This window comes from Musa acuminata, chromosome BXJ3-8 (assembly GCF_036884655.1).
Source record: "Musa acuminata AAA Group cultivar baxijiao chromosome BXJ3-8, Cavendish_Baxijiao_AAA, whole genome shotgun sequence".
In the NCBI taxonomy this organism is placed as follows: domain Eukaryota; kingdom Viridiplantae; phylum Streptophyta; class Magnoliopsida; order Zingiberales; family Musaceae; genus Musa; species Musa acuminata.
The window spans coordinates 20410575-20428913 of record NC_088356.1 but is presented as its reverse complement, the minus strand read 5'-3'; the positions used below and the strand labels follow the sequence as shown (position 1 = coordinate 20428913).

Here is an 18339-nt window from a genome sequence, read left to right as displayed (position 1 = left end):
ATTGACTATATTAGGAAAGACTAACAATGTTGTGGTATATAGAAGGGAGTATGACATTGATGATATGCAGCCGCTATGACTCACATTGATAGTTGGACTTAATATAGTATTATTATGTTTGTTAGACTTATTGGCTTATTTTAAAATTCATAGCCATATATAAAATGCTTTTCAAAAATTTTTGGAATCCAATTAGATAAAATTATTTTGAAATAATTTTTGTTTTGTTTATTTTGATTTTGAATATCCTTTTGATATCTTATCAATTAATGGGAGTGGGAGAATGTTAGATTTTATGGTTCTTTATAATTGGATGAGATATATATAATATAACTAATTAGATTCTGATGGCACATATTGGCCAATAGAAAAGAAATATACTCCTCGTCCCTTTGCTCTGGCCTACTAATGAAAAAAAATAAAGATTATAGTTGAGGGACTAAAGTCTCTCTTTCAACTCTTCTCCTTAACCATCAATCTAAGTGGTCCTATAAAAGGATAGAAAAAGAGGAGAAGGATCTAGTTCCTCTTTGCAGATTGATAGTGATCTTGGATCTAAATATGGTGCTCTTATAGATCAAATAAAGATCTTTTTTTCAAATGGTATTAAAAGGTATGCATTGTAAAATCAGATCTAATTATTTAATTTCAATTATGATATAAAAGATAGATTTTATGCTAACAACCTGCTTATTCTTAACTTGAGGAGGTTTTACCGGCAGAAAGTAGAAACTATAGCTAAGCTGGTTCTCATTCTGTAATAAGAAAATTCGTTGTGTCAAGTAATTAATATAAAAACTATATATAGATGTATATTGATTTTATTGAGTCTAAATCATAGATTCAAAATATTTAAATCTAATTTAATAATAATATACTTATCATTAGATAGTATAACTATTGAGGATGTTTGGTCATACTGTGAGAATGACTCGCGTTCTTATCACAGGAAATGCTATCTCCATGACTACTCGTAGAATTAATAATCATTTTCACATGATATGACACCATATCATGAGTTGCAATCTTGACACATGCAATATCCGTTTCTCATTTAGATTTACACAGCATATCTAAGTCTTGTTCAAAGATGTATCAGATCATTTCCTAGCTGTTCCAAGTGTTTAAGTGGAGATGCTAGAATTTATAGATATGTCATACCTGCTTCGAGTTTTTAAGATCAACATCATACGTCCTTTTATAAGAATTCGACATCATATGTCGCTTTACGTTCATCCCAAAGATTCAAGGGAGCGACCGAGCCCGTCATCGCTGACGCACACGAGATTACTTTATGATATCTGATGCATGGGAATATGCTAGATCGTTATTGGGCTGAGATTTCAGGTAACTCGAAGAGGACAAGTGGCAGCACTATCAGCGCAAGAGGTCGGGACGACAACCACGACCTTGTCCAGGAACAGGGCTTAGGGATTGCAGGAAGGGACGCAAGAGAATTCGTCGCATCCTCCGGCACCTCCTCCGCCTCCTCGACAGGATTCTTGCGGCTGATCCAGAACAAGAGCGATGCGGACGAGATCGACGGCTCTTCTCTTCTTGTTTGGTTTTTCCTTGGTTCTATTTCCCCTTCTCGTCCTCATCGACAATGCTTTCTACGTCTTTTATATTGTTCCTCCCCCCTCTCTCCGAGATGGGTCGCGAACCCTGCTTCCAGATCTCTTCGCTTCTCGTATCCCCCTCTCCCTCACAACCGTGTCTCCGCGCCTCCTCGGGGAAATCGGATTCCAGAGTGGGGTGTCTTGATGTGGCATACTGGCGCTGGCGGGGCGTTCTGTCCATAACTATAGTTCCTAAGGTGTGTTATCCTTCCTTCATCAATGTTGAGTTCATTAAATTTTCATAATCCTGCGTTATCGAGTTCTTGTCGCTGAGAGCTTCGATGAAAGGTGGAAACTTTAATATCTTCTGATGGTTCAGGCTCTAAACTTCTGATTATTCTATCGTATTTGGATAAAAAAAAAACTGTTACCTTACTATCGAGGCCAAAAATGTTGGTAAAATTAGTCCTTTACAAAGGACAAGGGGCTGTGCTGTGTTCGAGGCTTCCACTAATTCAAATATTAGATAGCAAACACAGAGGCTGCTTCCGTGGGAGTTGGATTTGCTGGTTTGAAATCTTTGAAGTATACGGACATGACTATGAAAACTAAAGAATTTTTTAAATAATATATTAAAAGATAGAGTTTAAAAAAGAATTTTTTTGGTCCTTCAAAAAAATAAAGAATTTTTTAAATAATAATAATCAGTATCAATATGAAATTAGATTTATCCCTTTGGGTAGGAATTAATTATAATTTTCACCCAAGATTCAATCAATATTATTTGATCCTTCGCATAATCATAGATAGAGTGACTTGATCTCATCTCTTTAAACGAATCAAGATGCAAAACAGAAAAACTAAAGAGTAAAAAGTATAAGGGGAATAAGAGGACAAATTTATATTCATCTTTGAATGTCTAAATTGGTGTTGTTTATATCCTATTTATAGTCTAAAATGTCCTGAAAGGTATTTTTGATGGGTGTTGTTTTCATACAACATATCCTTTCATTAAGGTGGTAATAATAACTAGCCTAATCAATTAACTTAAACATTTGAGTTCTTAATAAAAATTCTAATAATTTTATAATTTCTTTGTTTATTAAAAACTTAAATTTTTATATAATTAATTAGAAAAGTTATAATAACCACCTTAAGGAAAGGGTATGCTTCTTGAGGTAATACTCATTTAAACCGTACTTTGGGGAATTTTACGCTCTACATATAGAGTTCTAGATAGCCTCAATTTAGATATTTTGAGATGAATATAAAATTTTCCTCTTGTTCCTCCTTTTTTATGCGTTTATTTTCGTTTTACAACTTCATTATCTAAAAAAGACTAAGTCAAATCTCTTTTACAATAGTGCTCACAAGAGAATATGGTTAAATATTGGGTTATAAACTTGGATCAATTCATGCATGTAGAGATGAGATTTCAACTTAATATGTCGATTACATACCTTTAGGATTTTTTTTGTTAAACTTTATCTTTTAAATTGTTACTTTATTATTATTTTTAATCAAATTCATATACTTTAACTTTTGTTACAACAGTATCTTGATCACCCATGTCAGGAAGCTAGATGAAGAAAAGAACAAAGCATATAATTGGCTTTGATACAGACCAAAAGAAAATTTTGGAGGAGGATTTTGCTCAGACGAGGAAAAAAATTGAAACCTTCTTCTCACAGAAGAAGAAGAAAAAGCAAAACATCAAACCAAATGGAATCTGTCTGCTCTTGAAAGTATAGAATGTCAGAAATTACTAAACTGCATACTTATATTTTTCTTGTGGTGCATCGAGCTCATATATTATTTCCTTGGTAACAACCAATATCTTCATTCCTTTGTGGTTTACGTACAAAATAATTAAAAATATTCACATGCGTGTCATCGCTAAAACATTTAGGAAAGTCTATAAGGTTTATCTCAAGGAATCGAGTATTATCAAGTTAAGCTGACCTCCTGCTTATTTGCATAATTCTGTTGAAACAAGAACCATATACGCACTTGCAATGGTAAACTTAAAATTGGAGTGTTTGTGTATTTAGTTATCTAAGAGATTGTTGTCTATTATATGAGGTACGCTTGTATTTAGTATGTCAATTTTAAACACATTGGGTTACAAATATAAATCATTACCTCATTTAACAATTATTCTCATAGGATTGACTGATATTTACTATATGCTTTTGGTGATGGGTAGTCACATAAGTAAACCAAACTAATCACATGAAGATTTTTGGATAATTACTAAATCCTCATGGTTTTAACTATGAGCTAGTGTCTTGTTTCATTAAAATTTAATAATGTCCATCCAGAGGGTGACATTGTGCTTATCTTATTCAAGTTTCTAAATTTGCAGACCAGCCTTCCTTACCCGGATGTTAGTGATGGATAATGCCTCAAGGCGCAATAGATCTCATCAGCATCACATTTCACTTGGACGCAACAAAAGTGGCTATGAACCATCTGACACAGAATCAGAATGGCAGGAAAGCCCCTGGCATGATGGGATATCGGGTTCAAGCAGACCAACAACTCTTGATCATGCTAGAATCGTCACTCCTTTAAATCATAATCAGACACGTTTTTTGAAGGAAGATAACAGCAAAGACTTGGTAAAGGTTTCTAGAGTCAACCCAAGCTCTAGAAGCCACAGTAGATCTCCTTATAAAGCAGTCAGAGGTGCTGGTGATGGTAATACTTCAGAAGTGGGTTCTGGTTCAAGAAAAAATACAAGTCCTCTGAAGATCTCAGATAATCACAGACGAGTTTCTTCATACAACATCATACATGAGGAATCAAATAATCTAAATGGTGAGCTCCACAGTCCAGTCCCGGAGAGGAACCATAGAACACTTAGCAAGTCTCATAAGTCTGGAAATAATAATGTCCATTCACAATTTGAATTAGTCTCAAAGGTGAGTGGATCAAGTTACAGTAGAAACAGGTCAAAGTCTGCCCCAAAACCACAACGAATGGAGGAGGAGCTGCAAGTCAGCACTGGTCCTACAGTTGGTAATGCAGGACAGATCCTCTCACCACTAGTCAAAACCATGATTCACAATCAAATGGACCATGCAGATGCAAGTGATTCTTCCATCCTTGATATCAGAGATATGATTTCTAGAAATAAGTTATCCAAGTCTCCCTCTTATGATGCTTATGAACTGAAGAGCACAGACTCGATCTCCCCTGGTAATATCTTCTTTTCCCAGAATCGGCTGGTTCCACAGAAGAATTTTGCTATGGATAAGGGCAATAATGCAGAATCCTTTGCCCAAAATTTACAAGTGATTTCAGAGGGTAATATTACTGTTCATCAGGACTCTAGAGGGACTGGTTGTTCTGGTCAAACTCAAGGCATTTCAGTTCGCAATGTTTTGTCACGAACAAATACTAGCTCCAGTTCTGCCATTTGTCATTCTAGTAGTGGTAGGACAAATACAATTTTTGTTTCTGCTAACAGTCGGCTCAATAATGGTGGAATCAGTAGTCGCAGCAGTAAGTTTAGCGACGATAGTGGAAAGCTTGATGGAGGTATCATGAAGTTTTCTATAATCAGACAGAAAAACCAAACAGATGCATGGTTTTCATGTGTGAAGGGAGTTTCCTGCAGGAAGTCAAAACCACCAGAACAGACAACAATTGACGAGGCTTCTTTGATTGAAAAGGCATTCGTTGTGGAAGAACTGAGGCAATTTTGGGCTGATAAACATCGTCCAAAATCATTGGATGGATTCATTTGTCATAAACATCAAGCACATCATCTTAAAGAGCTAGTAATTTTCTCCATCCCATGTTTCGATTGTTTTTGGTTAGTTTAGAGTTTTAAGAAAAGTTGTGCTTAAATACTGTTTGGATCAGTATGTGTCATATAGAATTACTGGTTTTGATTAAGTACTGATATAAAAACTGTATAGTTTGATACTGATACTCACAATCTCATTGTTATTATAATAAATGATACTCGGACAGTCCAATGGATTACCGAAACTAGTTTTGGCAGGTGTTTAAAGCCTTGCTTTCAGATTTTGTTGTTTTGGATAGTTGTTGTCAAGATAAATACCTGGTTCTCGAGTCTTGAGCAGAATAGCAGTAACTAGTGACTAATTTGGTGATTTCTGCAACTCTTGTGCTGCCTCTCTTTTGCATAACTACCAACTGTTTTCTGATCAGTTACTGTCTGATACATAAACTGACTCTTATACCGGATGTTATCACTTTTCTACATTAGCCACTTTTAGTGGTAACTTCTGAACCACCTGTGAGTCATTGTCTAATGGAGCTTCTAATTGTTATGTGGTTTTTAATATGATATGTATTTGATCATTTTATTTTCTATGTAGTTGTATCAAATCAATTGTTCACTAACGTATGAAAGATATTTAGGTTAATTATGGACAGAATTTTTAGTTACCAGCTTCAACCTTGTCGAAATGTTGATGCAAATTGATTTAACAAGTTACTTGTTATACAATTGTGAAATACATGATGGCTCTGGGATTAATTCAGTGAACTGCTTGTTCTTCTGCTAGGTATCCTGTAACAAGTGTCCTCATATCCTCTTCAAGGGACCTATGGGCTCTGGAAAGAAATCATTGTGTATGGCATTACTACATGAACTATTTGGTGACTCAGCTTCAAAAGTATGTAGCAAGTGACAATTTTCAGGATATTCCTTTCTGAATTTCTTTTCTTAGTGTACAAGATGGCTAACCTTGATCAAATTTGTAGGTCTCTCATGAGTTAAGACATTACCATGTTCAGGTAACTTTGAGCTAGTACCTAACTTAAAATTCTCCTTATTTATTGGTTTGAATGGGCAACTGAGAGGCACTTCTGAGGTGCAGTTCTAAATATTTGTACAATGGAGTGAATCTATTCTCAGTCCTAGATACACTTCTGAGGTGCATTTCTGGACCTGACTACTAAAAAGTTAGTTAGTTCCATGGTTTTTTTCGCATATTTGTTGTCCAATTGGTGATTAATTATATCCCTCTAAGCAGCTTAAATGGTCCAAGTGGCAAGTTAATATCACAAAATTCCATAGTTCCAATCAAGGAATGGAATTTCATGTGCTGGGCTCATTCTGATCCATGGCTGAATCAATACAGGTCCACTCCTATCTGATGTACTGATATACACTATGCTGGAACATACCATGGTACTGGGGGGTCGGGGGGAGAGAGAGAGAGGCACGAGGGATTTAGTTTTTGGGTTAGGAATAAAAGCTAAAAGATAAGGCTTACTGCTCGGTCCAAGCCTGAAAGAAAGTGGGCTTGGACCCGGCTGAGACTCTGAGAGAGAGAGAGAGAGAGAGAGAGAGAGAAAGAATTTTTGGGTTAGAAATAAAAGTTAAAAGATCAGGTTTACTGCTCGGTCCAAGCCCGGAATTGGGCTTGGACCCAACTGTAAATCAGGTTCAGGAGATTTGCAAGCAGTCCACCAATTTGGACCAGCCTGTTTGCAAGTGGACCAGTGGAAATCAGGCAGGGTCTGCATTCTCCTGTGGACCAGAATGTGCCGAGCATGGTTTGCAAAACCTTGTTCCAATTAACAGGTTCTAGGCCCCATATAAGCTTTTCCAATGCTAAACTATCACCTCCTTTTCAGTTTTTGGGTTAAGAAGATTGTTAAACGAAAGTCCATCTATCATAAATTTATTTATTTACAAAGGATAAATGGTGAAGGTGGGACTCAGAGTGATGACTATCAAAGTCTTTAGCCCAGCACCTTCATTTTTCTGCAAATTTGCCAATGGCAACTGATGGCAATAGTTTGACATCCTTTTTATAATCCTTTCACAATATTCCAAGCATAGATTTCTTTGGCTGACTACATATTGCAGTTGGTTTGATTTCTAAATTTCCTGCATTTGGATAAATTAAAAGACTGAAGCTTTTGATATACTAATCTCTCCACAGGGATCCAGCCCAATGCAAATTGTAGTCCCATTAACTTCAAGTGCTTATCATCTGGAACTTAATTTAAAGTCACTAGCAAAGAATGCTAGACATGCTTTAATGGCTATTGTCAAGGAGATAACTGAAAATTATGTGGATACATCTGAATTTAGTGATGCAAGTTTCAAGACGGACTTTAAAGGTCAACAAATTGTCACTCAGTTTTTTTTTAAGATTTTCCAAACTCCCATGATATATATAATATTTATCCTTCAATTGATGCAGTGATTGTTCTTTATGAAGTCAACAAAGTTACAGAAAATGTCCAGAACTTGATAAAGTGGATAATGGAATGCTACACTCATGCATGCAAGATCATCATCTGTTGTGAAGATGATGCTGATATCCTTGACTGCATTAAGAATCGTTGTGAACTTATTTACGTTGATGCCCCAGTTACTCATGAGGTAAACTCTATTATCCACTTATGCATAGCAAGACTGTTAGCTGTCATTTGTGTTCTGGTCAACTATTCAATTATTTTGATGTAATTAAGCATGAGATATCAATTTGATCATGCAATTTCCTGCTTGATTTAATAAGTTATTTCCATAATATGTGATTTCATAGGTGTTAAATAATACATATTATGATGGACTCTTTTGAGATGATTTCTTAATTAGAAAAGAAATAAATATTTGTGCAGTATCAATATATAGTAAAGCTTTGGGATCTACCATGGTATATTTTCTTCAATTTTATGTTGGATTAAGCTCTTCGAATTAAAAGTCATGCCTCACTAATCTACATGAACCTTTAAGTTTATGCTAAAATCTTTTTTCCTTCTATGATGTCTCCACTAAGATTGCATACTAAGTGAATATAGGATCCAAAGTAAATCATTTTTCCACTACATTTTTCAGATAAAGGAGGTTCTATTTCAGATAGCAATGAACGAGGGTTTTGAATTGCCTGCAAAGTTTGCTACTGGAGTTGCAACTAAATGCAAGCAGAACTTGAGGAAGGCGATTATGGCCCTTGAAGCATGCAAAGTGCACAAGTATGGTTATTTTGGGCTTACAGCATGGGTTTACATTTAATATCATTATCCTTTCTAATGTGCATGACATAATTACAGCTATCCATTTATTGATGGACAACCGATACCAATTGGTTGGGAGGAGGTTCTGGTGGAAATTGCAGCTGAGATTTTAGCTGATCCATCACCTAAAAGGTTGAATATCAATATTGTGAGAAAGTTCATTGTTCTTTTGTGGTTTCTTTTCATTTGCAATTCCTTATTATTGGATTTCATCCACTTTTTGTCCTGCTGTTTTCATCTTCTTGGATTTATGATCCCTTACTAACATTTTCTGCAGAGCAAATGCATACAAGCTAACTAAAATTCTATGATACACAGATATTCTGAATTATTTGCTGCATTGATATATATCACATGCAATACTTGTAGGATACTTGGGATATGTGTCACATGCAATACTTGTATGACACGTTAATAAGTTTCATGTTGGATGTGGGATGGGCATATAAAGCTAGTTGAACTTATTATTGATGATAAATTATGTATTTTGGACCAAGTAGTTAATGACTTGTGTATTCAAAATTGGACTACCAATATATGGCGAATATACCTCAAAAGGGAGTTACTCATAGCATGGAGCCTTGAGCCTCGTATATTCTTGGATAAACAAGTCATTAATTAGGAAAGACATACATCATAGCTTGGACCGGCAAATAATTATGGATTGTTTTAAATCTTGATGATGTCATCAAGCCTTTGCATGCAGGAGATTGCAAAACCCAATAGTCTCATATCAAGAGTTGGTGGTGGATTTGGACTGGTATGAACTGTGACCATCATCAATACTTTGGATTTAAGCATTATAGGTCATATGGTCTATGTCTGTTGTATCCAAGCTATTGGGTCAGTAGTTTTATCGGATTGGGTTGTGACAGTTTGATTTATTAAATAATTATTGACAAGATTGGGTCATAGGTTTTGTTGGGGGATGTTTCACGAATGATTTTCACTACTTTTGGTTTGCTTGGATGTTTAATCATAAATTCATTCTTTATCAGTAGTAACCTTACTAAGACTCAAGTTTCTAGGTTTCAATGTTTGAAGATGCACAAGTAATACCTGGGACTTGTAAACCATAAGCCTAGAATAAGGTGTAATTTGCTAGCTTCATGATTTTCATTTCTGTTTATGTTATATATACATGAACATATACGAAAGTTGATGAAGAATGATGTTGGGCTTAGACTCGGTAAATATACCAAACTATATTTTGGAGTAGATCTATCAAAGTTCACATGTTTTGTCTGATATCACCATGTTTTCTGGCTTTTCTCCGAGTTCAGAGTACAAGTAGCTACTTGTCTTTATACTTGATAGCATTATGCTGCTAGATCTTCTTTCCCAACTGAGCTTGCCAGAGTTACCATAAGGTTGTTGTTTGTATACAAATTATAATGCAGAATCTTGAATTTATTCATGATAGTGAGATCAACAATGTAGGTTAGTTTCGACACGAGGAAAATTACAGAAGTTGCTGGTGGAATTTGTGCATCCAAGATTGATTCTCCAGGTAAATATATTGCCCCTTCATAATATAAATGCCTCTTGAAACTTTTTCTAATTGTCTTGATCCTTGAGGGTTTCACAAATAGGATATCAACTCTGACCTAGAAATATGTCATATTGAATGTTGTTATCCTCGATGCAGAAACTTGTGGAACAGTTCCTCAAGGGAATCGAAGCTCGTCTAAAAAGGGGGCTGTACTATTGGCATGCATATTATGTAAGTTCCACTTTACTGTATTGTTTTTTCTTTCGGGAGAAGGGGAGAGCGACATTTCATGGATGAGAAAGTTATAAGGATTTATCAATACGATCAAATTTTGCAGGATAAGAGATTGCCTGTTGGAACAAGTGCCTTGCTGAAATTAGAAGGTAGTACATTAAAATGTTGTGTTTTTTTTTATTACTATGCAATTTTCCGCTTTAAAATATTTAGTCTAGAATGTCACTTAAACTGAGTTGAAGCAATAATTAAGTTTTCAATTATCAAAATAATCTGTTAGGGACCTAGCAGCTACTGTTGTGCGAATTATTTACTCTGGTTACAACACATGTTTCATTGACATTGTACTCATCTTAGATATTTTGTGACATAATAGGGAGGTTCATTGGCCTGGATGATGAAGTCAAGGGCATAATTATTGACATTAAACCGAACATCTGTCCCGAGTCATTCGAGTCCTTCCTAGGCGAATTAATTGGTCAAGCCGTAGATATTATTTTTTTTAAAAATAAAATAAAAATATATTATTTTAAATTTCTTAGAAAATTTTTAAATTTTATTTTTGTTTTTTTAGCAGAGTCCCCTATTTTCATTTTCTTTTAAAAAAAAAGCCCTTCGGGCCATTCTTAGGTGAATTAATTGGTCAAGCCATAGATTTTATTTCTTAAAACAATATATTATTTTAAATATATATACTAAAAATATAAAAATCAATATATAAAATATAAAAAAAAATTTAAAAAAGGAGGCATACGTTGCCTCGACGACGTCGCCTCCTTTTTTCTTCTCCTTGTCGCATCAAACGAGGAGAAGAACGCGGTCTTCTTATCTGTGGCATTCGGCGAAGACGTCGAAGGTCGCAGACGTCTTCGGCCTCCGGCGAAGAACGCGGCGAAGGCCACAGGCATCTCTAGCCTTCGGCGGAGAAGAAGCCAAATCGTCGTCTCTTCGTTACCTCTTAGATCAAGATCGTCAAGGGAGGGCGGCACCGAATCGGAAAGCGTCGGGGTTCTCCCTCTTCTTCTAGCGCTTTCTCCCTCTTCTCCCTCTACGCTTCTTCTTCTCTCGTCGCAGCCAAGCTGATATCGCCCGGTAATGGGCGGTTCTCATATTGATTTGTTGGCGGATTGCTAAGTACTGCCCGGTACGAGCAGTAATTATTCGAAATTAAAATCCTTGTTAAAAAATAGAGGCTCTTTTGGAAAAAAATGAAGACAACATTCTGTGTAGGAAAAAATCAAAATTAATATTTTTCTAGGGAATTTACCCCTTTAAATATAAAATATATGAATAATGTAAGGCCGAAGTAGACACCTGATAAGATGATAGAATAACAAATATAATTGAACCGTCTTTTCATTCAAACTTAAAATGAGAAATACTTAAATTTCCATGAGAATTTAAATATATAAAAATTATGGGCATTTTAATCTGAAGTGTCAACCGTCTAAGTAGCGAACCGTTCAGGTTTTATTAACTGTGCTTGAAATAGAGATTAAAGCACAAATGTCTTTTTATGTAAATAAAAATTAAATCTAATTAGTTAACCAGACCAATTGAGGGTGCGGTTTGGGTTTTGTAATTATGGTGGAGAGTAATTTTAATTTGATTGGGATCTAGAGGCCCTTTGATTAGACCTAGCAGTTTGAATGAGATTCGGTCAATCCATACCCATCCCTATGATTCTAAATGAGACTTAAAAAAAAAAATTTATTTGACAGTGGAAACAAGCTAAATTCCACTGCTGATTATTTTTATTCTCTTTGGCTGTCCATTTATTCTATTTTTCAATGTAGTCTGGTCTTTGATACATGACACAAGTATGACAGTTAACTTTGTTGCAGAATTTATAGCGAAGTTCATGAGCATGCACAGGAAAAGCTTTTCAAAACCTTTGTACATATAAAGCGACAGAGTTGAAAGATTCTTTCTCCTCTCCCTACTGTGAATTTGCTCCAGGTGATTAAAAACCAATGACCGACATGAAATTCTGGGTGTCTTCTTTGGTGACTGCATCAGAATGCACATTCATCATGATTTTGTGAATTCATGATCTTTGCTAGTAAAAAAAACCCTTCCTTGTCAACTATATTGGTTATCCAGCTGCCTAGTTTTGCTATCAAAAGCCATTGTTGATGAGCAAGTAAATCGGCTTTGCATCCTAATTTTTTGGTTATCATTGGTAACATCCATGATACATGGGCAATAATGCTGCAATGGCTGATAAAGGACGGTTGCTAATGTTGTATGTCGAACATTCTTCTTATCTCTATCTTTATTGCATCCGAGTGTTCCTTCGATTTGCTCGCAATTGGGTGATGTTGTGTTGCAATTTTTCGTACATCATTATATTTCTAATGAATCCATGCAGCAATCAACTTAGGATCCACGTAGCAAACCTCATATTGTTGGCATCGTCGAATATATATATATATGTATGTATATATATATATATATGTATGTATATATATATATATATGTATGTATATATACATATGTATGTATATATACATATGTATGTATATATACATATGTATGTACATATACATATTTATATATATACACATATGTATGTACATATATATATATATATACACATATGTATGTACATATATATATATATATATATGTATATGTATATGTATATGTATATGTATATGTATATGTACATATACATATACATATGTATGTATATATGTACATATATATATACATATATACATATACATATATATACATACATATACATATACATATATGTTTATGTATACATATATATATATATATACATATATATATACATGTATATATGTATATATATATACATGTATATATGTATATATATATATATGTATATACATGTATATATATGTACATGTATATATGTATATACATGTATATATATGTACATATAGATACATATATATACATATATAGATACATATATATACATATATGTATATATGTATATATGTATATATACATATATGTATATATGTATATGTATATATGTATATATGTATAAATGTTTATGTAGATATATATATATATGTATATATATATATATATGTACATATATATATATATATGTACATATATATATAAATATATATATGTACATATATATATAAATATATATATGTACATATATATATAAATATATATATGTACATATATATATAAATATATATATGTACATATATATATAAATATATATATGTACATATATATATGTATATATATATATGTACATATATATATGTATATATATATATGTACATATATATATGTACATATATATATATATATATATATGTACATATATATATATATATATGTACATATATATATATATATATATGTACATATATATATATATATATATTTATATGGCATTACGCGTCCACATTGCATCAGTTGAAGCCCTTCAATCAGCTTCATCCATGATATTCTCCGATGGTTTTTGCTTTCGTTGGTTTCACACACATGATATATATATATATATATATATATATATATATATATATATATATATATATATATATATATATATAAGTGATATAATCAGTATAAAGTGATAAAATATTAAATATTATAATAAGCAAACAAAATGTATATCATGTCATATATCCCATCACTTATGTGATTGGCTTATAGGGTACTTTTGACTAGCAGAGTTAATAGTAATATCTTGCTTAAAACTTTTCGAGCATATTGCTCTTCCATTCAGTGTGAATATATTCCCTAAATTAGACTTGTTATTATCGATATTGAATTGGAAACTTGAGTTGATATAGCCTTACTTCTTCCATATACTAGTAAAAGATCCTTAGTCCTTCTTAAGTACTTAAGGATACATTTTACTGCTTTTTAGCTCTCCAAGATTGGATCCGCTTAATACCTTCTTGTGACATTTAAAACATTACGCTATATGTAAATAGCTTAACATATATAATATACTCTATCGCTGAAGCATAGGGTATTATATTCATGTTTGTCCTTTTTTTAAGATCCTTTAGAGATAATATTCCTAGAAAGTGATATCCCATGTCTCATTGGTATGACACCTCTCTTGAAAATTTTTATGCTAAACCTTTTGACAATGGTGTCTATGTACGTGGATGGGATAAGCCAAGCATCCTCTTGGATCTATCTCTATAAATTCGAATCTCCAAAATATAAGATGCTTCCCCTAAGTCCATCATGAAGAAATGTCTAGTTAGCCAAGCATTTACCGTGGAGAGCACTCCTACATCATTCCCAATGATCACGAAGTCATCTATAAACATGGGTCATCTTCGTTGCTTCTTAACTTGCTATATACACAAGGCTAATTTTCATTCTTAATAAAGTCATAAGATTTGATCACTTTATCAAATCTTATGTTTCAACTTTAGAAAGCTTACTTTAGTTCATAGATCAACTTAAGTAACCAGCATACTGTTAGAATCGAAATCGATACTAAGAGCGGGGGTGAATTAGTGCTTATGATAAAAACGTCAATAATTTAGAAAAATCATTTTGAGAAAGCCCATATCGGAAATGATATCGAAAGTATGCTTTACTTGAAGTAAATATAATAAGCAATTAAAATAGAGAACAATAGTAATGAAGAGCAGAATGAGAGTGTGTTAGGATCAAGAGCAGCACTAAGAGGGGGGGGGGGGGGGGGGGGAGTAAATTAGTGTAGTGGAAAACTTTCGCGATTTCGAAAGAAATCAAACCGATTCTGACGAAAATGGTTTTGATTCAATCCATTTCGGAGAGAATTTGAACTTGAAAGCTTTTCGTAAATGTGTAAGAGAAGATTAAGGAGATTTACAGTAATGTAAATTGCACAAATGAAAAACATCGATTTCGTAAAATCTTCATATGATAAAAAAACGATCTCGGAAGGTGTTTACTTGAAAGCGTATGTGAGACATAGGCGTAGTAAAAGCATAGCAAGGAGGAGAGGTAGTTTTCTATAAAAGTAAATTGCTCAAAGTAAATACAAATCGAGTTTTAGAGTGGTTCGGTCAATGTGACCTACATCTAATTTCAGATTCCTCCTCCGACGAGGTCATCGGCATCCACTAAAGGCCTTCCTTCAATAGGTGAAGACCAACCACCTCTTATAGCGCTTTCTCCTTTTCACGGGTTTAGGAGAGAACCCTTACAAGTCTCACACATCTCTTAAAAAATCTCAAAGCTTAGAAAGGGAGGAGGAGAACTCGAGCACTTGTTTACAACACTTTTATAACCCAACAACTCAAGATTATCTCAATGCTTTCGTGCCCGTTCATGCAGAAAAGGGCGGGATTTTTATAGGCCCCAATGGCTTCAAAAATGGAGCCAAAAAGTGTATAATCCCGAATTTCTGAGGTCCTAGCGGTACCACCACCATTACTAGGCGGCACCACCACCTGACACCTGACACTGGGCGGTACCACCGCTTGATAGAGCTCGGAGACCGAGCTCTGGCGGTTCCACCGCATGACAGGGGCGGTACCACCGTTGGCAGCAATAATTGCCGATGGTACCATCGCCCAAAAATCCTGGGGGGCACTGCTTTCCAAGCGGTGCCACTATCGGCCAAGAATTCAAGGGCTGAATTGGGTGCTCAATTCGGCCCAATTCAACCATGTTAAGGGCCTAATTGGCCCCTAATTAAGTTAGTGGGATCACCTCCCAATCCTAACTTAATTTACGCTCTAACTATGATAACTAAGACATGATTACAGTGTTTCTTGTTCCGGTGCGTTAATTGCTCTTACGGTGAGCTTTCGACGTACTTTCGGCGAACATCCGACGAACTTTCGACAATGTTCCAGTGGACTCCCGGCAAGCTCCTAGACTGTACGATGATCTTGGTGAGTTTGGATGAGCTTCTTTGGCAAGCTCCTAGACTTTTTGGTTGGTTCCGGCAGAACTTCCGACGAATGTTCGGACTTCCGTCGAACTCTCGAACTCCCAATGAGATCTCGATCTTGACTCCAGCACAAACCCTGCTTTATGTCTTACTGCTAACATAGTTAATCCTACACACTTTTCTCAATATATAGATTAGATCAAACAATTTACAATTGACTTCATCATCAAAATCTGAGATTCAACCGAGTGCACATCAAATTTATAGTGGTTTGATCATCGTGACCTACATCTACTCTCGATTCCTCTTCCGTCGAGGCCACCGGCGTATACTAACGGTCTTCCTTCAATGGACGAAAACCAACTATCCTCTTACAACTCTTTCTCCTTTTCACAGATTTAGGAAAAAACCTTTACATGCCTTACCTCTCTTAGAATGATCATAAAGCTAAAGGAGGAGGAAACTTAGTACCTTTTCAATACTTTTACAACTTAAAATCTCAAGATTTTTGTTCACACTTTCATGCTCTTTCATGCAGGAAAGAGTGAGGTATTTACAAGCTCCAATGGCTTCAAAAATGGAGCCAAAAAGTGTCTTATCCCGGGTTTCCGGGATACTAGTGGTACCAACGCTAGTATTGGGTGGTATCACCGCCTACAGATTGACATTGGGCGGTACCATTGCCCGATTTGGGTGGTACCATCACCTTATCTAGGCGGTACCACTGCTTGACAAAGCCTCGAGACTGGGCTATATCGGTATTATCGCTTGACAGCATTAACTGTCGATGATACCATCACCCAGTCTAGTAGTACCACCTGTTAGGAAAAAGTAGGCACTAAGAGGGGGATGAATTAGTGCAACGGAAAAAGTACATCGGTTTGATAATCTTCGTACGATAAAAATCCGATTCCAACAAAAATCGTTTCGTAAAGATATTAACTTGGAAGAGTATGGAAGTGTAGTGAAAGCAATAAGAAGGTAAAACAATTTATAGTAAAGGTAAATTGCTCAAAACAAAATGTAAATAAATTTATAATGGTTTGGTCGTCGTGACCTACATCTACTCCACTAATTTCTCTTCCGTCGAGGCCACTGGTATCCACTAACCATCTTCCTATAATGGGCGAAGATCAACTACCCTTACAACTCTGTTCTCCTTTCGATAGGTTCAGGAGAGAACCTTTACAACCCCCTTCACTCCTCTTTAAGTAAGACTAACACTTTAGAGTTTGAGGAGTTCACACAATATTACAATAGTGTTTTCTTTTCTTTTTGCTCTCAGTTGTGTGTTGGTTAACCAGGGATGAGAGGGGTATTTATAGGCCTCAAGTTGATTCAAACTTAAATCCTAAAAAGGTCTCATCCTGAGTTTCCCAGGTCCTCGCGGTACCACTGCTCACAACACTAACTCGGTAAATTGCTTAAAATGAAATGCAAATCAATTTATATTGGTTCTATCATAGTGACCTACATCCACTCCATCGATTCCTCTTCCGTCGAGGCTATTAGGATCAAGAGCAGCACTAAGATGGGGTGAATTAGTATAGCAGAATTAGTACAGCGGAAAAATTAGTACAACTTTCAAAAGTCTTCGTTTCGATTAAAATCGATTTCGGTGAAAATCATTTCATAAGGAGTTCAACTTAAAAGCATATGGGAGTGTAGAAAAGACAATAAGAAGGTAATGTAGCTTGCAGTAATGTAACTTGCACAAATTGAAAAGCAAACCAGAATTTAGATTGGTTCGATCTTTGTGGCCTACATCCACTTTCGGATTCCTCCTTCGTCGAGGTCACCGGCGTCCACTAATGGCCTTCCTTCAATAGGCGAAGACCAATCACCTTTTATAGCTCTTTCTTCTTTTACCGGGTTTAGGAGATAACCCTTACAAGCCTCATTCCTCTTTCTTGGATGTTTACAAAGCTAAGAGTGGGAGGGGAGGACTCTTTCTCACTTTTATAACACTTTCACCCCAACAATTCAAGAATGATTTTACACTTTCGTGCCCTTTTATGTAGGAAAGGGTGAGGTTTTTATAGGCCCCAATGGCTTCAAAAATGGAGCCAAAAAGTGTCTCATCTCGGATTTTTGGGGTATTGACGGTACCACCGCAATTATTGGGCGGTACTACCACTTGTAGTTTGATACTGGGAGGTACTATCGTTTGACACTAGGTGGTACCACAGCTT

The 18339-nt window shown here is 35.2% G+C and overlaps 1 protein-coding gene across 2 annotated transcripts; it reads left to right on the top strand.

Moving 5' to 3' along the window:
* The first annotated feature begins 1540 nt into the window (after positions 1-1540).
* Positions 1541-12382, top strand: LOC135644694 (uncharacterized). Of its 2 annotated transcripts, none has more exons than XM_065162515.1 (12): positions 1541-1816; positions 3925-5344; positions 6101-6211; positions 6300-6332; positions 7490-7670; positions 7754-7935; positions 8392-8528; positions 8607-8702; positions 10011-10080; positions 10219-10293; positions 10400-10445; positions 12141-12382. In XM_065162515.1, exons 2-12 carry the CDS (start codon positions 3944-3946, stop codon positions 12200-12202), a joined length of 2394 nt encoding a protein of 797 aa, XP_065018587.1. In that variant the 5' UTR covers positions 1541-1816; positions 3925-3943; the 3' UTR covers positions 12203-12382. The 2 variants fall into 2 exon arrangements, with proteins under 2 accessions (XP_065018587.1, XP_065018588.1); XM_065162516.1 differs by having other exon boundaries at positions 1686-1816; positions 3910-5344.
* The last annotated feature ends 5957 nt before the right edge of the window (positions 12383-18339 follow it).